Source organism: Priapulus caudatus, unplaced genomic scaffold, assembly GCF_000485595.1.
Source record: "Priapulus caudatus unplaced genomic scaffold, Priapulus_caudatus-5.0.1 Scaffold165, whole genome shotgun sequence".
Classification (NCBI taxonomy): Eukaryota; Metazoa; Priapulida; class Priapulimorpha; order Priapulimorphida; family Priapulidae; genus Priapulus; species Priapulus caudatus.
This window is the reverse complement of record NW_014577226.1, coordinates 65,577-69,941: the sequence shown is the minus strand read 5'-3', so window position 1 is coordinate 69,941 and position 4,365 is coordinate 65,577. Positions and strand designations below refer to the sequence as shown.

At 52.3% G+C, this 4,365-nt stretch overlaps 1 protein-coding gene across 2 annotated transcripts in view; it reads left to right on the top strand.

Moving 5' to 3' along the window:
- The window catches only part of LOC106806505 (serine/threonine-protein kinase 17A-like), an 85,960-nt gene that overhangs the window by 51,813 nt on the left and 29,782 nt on the right, over positions 1 to 4,365 (top strand). For both annotated transcript variants that reach the window (XM_014808473.1, XM_014808472.1), the window contains exon 3: positions 3,788 to 4,000. In XM_014808473.1, the coding sequence (XP_014663959.1) occupies positions 3,788 to 4,000 (213 nt within the window). The remainder of the gene's footprint in view (positions 1 to 3,787; positions 4,001 to 4,365) is intronic.

Below are 4,365 nucleotides of genomic sequence, written 5' to 3'. Positions count from 1 at the left end.
TATTATTACCTCCGCCAGGGGCATGCGGGGGTTATGTTTTCACCGGTCGAGTTTTTGAGTGTTGGTTTGTGTGTTTGTGTGTTACCATGCACGTTTCAGTTCACTTCCGCTAGGTGCGCTGGCTGTAGACTTACAAACACGCAACCACGGGCTAAGGGGCAACCACAGTCCTCCCCACCTGCACGCTCGCACTAATCCGGATCCAATTAATTATTTAATTAATTAATTAATTAATTAATTTTTCCACTTAATTAATTAATTTATTAATAAACAATTTTACATTGAGAGAATTCAGCTGCCTTGGCGGAGGTCTGTGCTCTCCGAGTGCTCTAGTTATTATTAAAATTACTTTAAAAATGCATCATCATATATAGGCATCATTGCCGTTATCATCATATATCCGGCTGAGGTAATAAACTTGGCGAAGGGAAAGGCTGATTGACATGGTTACGCCACAGGTTCCCCGTATATATATGCCTGCAATGATGTATGTAGACATAGCCCATTAAAGTCAACAAGCAATTTATTACGCAGCAGCTCAAGCGCCGTAATCAACACCACGTTGCAGTGTGGCGTCGTGGCATGAAGCTCTAATCGCAGCAACTATGTGAATCTGAGCCAATTTTACGAACGACTTCATAACCGGCACCGCGTCTTCCACGGCGCCCCCTCCCTCTACATCCCTCGCTTGCTCCCCCTACATCCCTCGCTTGCTCCCCCAACCTTCCTCGCTTGCTCCCCCGACCTCCCTCGTTTGCTTTCCCGACCTCCCTCGTTTGCTTTCCCGACCTCCCTCGTTTGCTTCCCCGACCTCCCTCGTTTGCTTCCCCGACCTCCCTCGTTTGCTTCCCCGACCTCCCTCGTTTGCTTCCCCGACCTCCCTCGTTTGCTTCCCCGACCTCCCTCGCTTGCTCCCCCTACCTCCCTCGCTTGCTCCACTAACCTCCCTCGTTTGCTTCCCCAACCTCCCTCGCTTGCTCCACTAACCTCCCTCGTTTGCTTCCCCAACCTCCCTCGCTTGCTTCACCGACCTCCCTCGTTTGCTTCCCCGACCTCCCTCGCTCACCCCACCCCACGTCGTCTTTATTCTCGCTTGCCTTGCCAACCCTCATTTCTCTCCGCCCCACCATCCTCACTTTCGCCTTCCTCAACCTTATTGTTTGCCACCCACCTCTCGCTCCTCCAACTCACTCGCTTGCCTCCCCCACACCTCGGGAGTCTCACTCGCCCCTCGCTGCCTCACTCACCCACTCGCTTGCCTACCCCACCTCTCTCACGTCTCAATCACCCTATTCCTTAACGTCTGCAACCCTGCTCGCTCGCATATGCATGCCGCCATGTTCGAATGTTCAATCGTTCATCTCTCACTCATTCCTCTGTCGCCTCCTCTCCCACTCGTCTGCCTCCCTCGCCCTCCTTCGTTTCCTCCCATTTCCTTTCTGAGGACGCGCAACTCTATTTATACGTTACGGATCGTTGCATAACGTCGCCACGTGTCTGCGCCAGTAACATCAGCCTCCCAGAGCGCCTCCGATTCGTCTTCTTGCCAGCGATGAGCTGTTTGTTTTTGCATCCCGTATTACGAACCCGTAAGCGGTTTCGCATGCGGCGCTGTGCGGGGGAGTAGATCGCCGAGCCGTCCTACCGGTGTTCGGCGGATGATGAGACCATGCACAGCTGCCGTCATATGCTTAACTGCCGGAAGATGCGGCGCGGTAAGAGGATGCTCATCGGGGGTTTCGCTCGCTGTCCTTCTTTCCCGTTCGTTGCCCTCGCGCCCCCGCGCGCGAGAAATCCGATGAAATCGCTGTAAAACATCGTCTTGCTCTACATCGACGGAATATCATTTCGTCGACGCGAGAAATCGCGAGGGAAAAAAGTGAAAACACTCTCACAGCCGACGTCTCTCTGTGGAGAAGAGGGTGGGGGCAATTTTCACGCGAGTGACTTGTTTTATCGTCGGCGATGACGCGTGCGTGAGGGATTTACTGGTGGCGGTTTTTATATTTTCGGGGTTTGTTGGCGCGGTAAGGTAATTGAGCAATTATGTGTCATCACTTTCCTTCATTTGAGTTGGTATAATGACAGTTTAATGTGCATTGTTTCTAAACGTCCCCCTCGTGCCTCCCCCCCCCACCCCGTATGAAGATGTAATGTCGACGCCTTAACGATGTAGCGTATTTGAACGGGTTGATACGAAAGTAGAGTGTGAGAGATCACTGCCCGATGATTTTTTTGTCACGAGTTTGTGTCAAGTAGCAAGTAAGTGGCGACGCCAGCCGCGCGCGCGTGTGTATATATGTGTGCTGCGTGTGGTGATGGAGCAAGCCTGATACGGGCAGGCACTGGTGAACTCGTAAACGTTTACGACTGTGCATCGGTGTGTGTATGCATCGCGTAGATTTAGCGCCGGTTAGGGTGGAAAAGCTCTCTAGCAAACAGGCCGTGCTCGCGTTTCCCCTGCCTCGGCATGATGCTGCTAATATACGCGCGCGCGTGGTGGCTTTTTGCGCGCTAGTTACCCGGCGGTGTCACAACAGCGGCGAGGAAAGCTGCGAGGAAATGGGTTTATTGCTCGTGCTTATTGCACCGATGTATTTACTGTGATTAGCACTCGGCTGATACGGCTGGCGAAGAGCTTCCTGACTATAAGTGAGAATGACTGCATATATATATATATATATGTATATACCTAGAGCCCGATGCACTGCTTTGCGAAATATGGCGTGTGTGCGTGCATGCGTGCGTGACTGCGCACCTGTCTCCTTGTCCGTGTGCGTGCGTTCGTGCGTTCGTGCGTGTGTACTTGCGTGTTGGCGTACGTGACGGTGGGTGAGCCTGCTTGTATATAAAATAAGTAAAATAATATACACTTATTCTATTATATATATATATATATATATATATATATATATATATAATATATGATATATGATATAATACACACACCGCATCGTTTTGTGTCTTTGAAGGCTACTACGATGATTATAAACCTTTTTTTCCTTATTTTTGCATTATATCGTAGTTTCAATACGATATGGATAGTATCAGGAGTGAATCATAATAATCCATTATTATCTACTCTTGATAGTATTAACTCGGAAATTAGTAAAGGATTGCGTATGCAAATTTTACTTAAAACGCAGCGCTTCAATATTCGGGGAGTAAGCCTCTTTCACGGTTTCTGTCACGCAATTTTTTTTCCAGTGCGGAGTTTTTTCTGCATGTGAGTTTTCACCCACTGTATGCTTTACGGCACTTTTAGTGCTATTAGCGTGTCAGGGCGCTTCGACACGTGAAGGACTCGGTGCCTCGCTGCATGGGGTCTGTAAGCGGTTGGCTTGTCCTCTCGTGAGCCCCTAGTTAGCGTGTGCGTACTGACAGCTATTGCCAAGTACTCGCGCTCATTGATATATTTTATTCCTGTTATTGCATGCAGGAGAAGTTGTTCTCTGTATTTATTATGCGGGTATAGGTGCGTCCGCGCGTGCATGCTGAGGTGCGAGTGTCTACGTGTCTCTGCGTATGTGCGTGTGCGTGCGTGCGTGCGTGCGTGCGTGCGTGCGTGCGTATCTGGGTGCATGCGTGCGCGCGTGCGTGCGTGTGTGCGTGCGTACGTGAGCGCGTGCATGTGTGCGTGCGTAAGCGCGTGCGCGCATGTGTTTGTGTGTTTGTGTGCGTCTCCGCGTCTCGTTGCGTTTCGACTGCCGCCATGCTGAATTGTCATTTCCACGATATGCGTATTCCACCTCTCACACACCCCGTCTCCCCTTCTGTCTCGTTGCAGGGGCAAGTTTGGCACGGTGAAGAAGATCCGTCACCGCACCACGGGCATCGTCTACGCGGCGAAGTTCATTCGCAAGCGTCGACGAGGGGAGGACTGTCGCGCCGGCATTCTGCATGAGATTGCCGTTCACGAGATCGCGCACGACCACGCGCGCCTCATCACGCTACACGACGTCTACGAGACGCACCACGAGATCATACTGGTGCTCGAATAGTAAGTCTGTAACTGCTGGCGGGCGTCAGGTCGTAGGGTGAGGGAGGGTGAGCGTAGGGTGAGCGTAGGGCGAAGGAGGGTGAGGGAGGGTGAGCGTAGGGCGAAGGAGGGTGAGGGAGGGTGAGCGTAGGGCGAAGGAGGGTGAGGGAGGGTGAGCGTAGGGCGAAGGAGGGTGAAGGAGGGTGAGCGTAGGACGAAGGAGGGTGAGCGTAGGGTGAGCGTAGGGTGAGCGTGGGGTGAAGGAGGGTGAGCGTAGGGCGAAGGAGGGTGAGGGAGGGTGAGCGTAGGCGAAGGAGGGTGAGCGTAGGGTGAGCGTAGGGCGAAGGAGGGTGAGGGAGGGTGAGCGTAGGGCGAGGGAGGGTGGT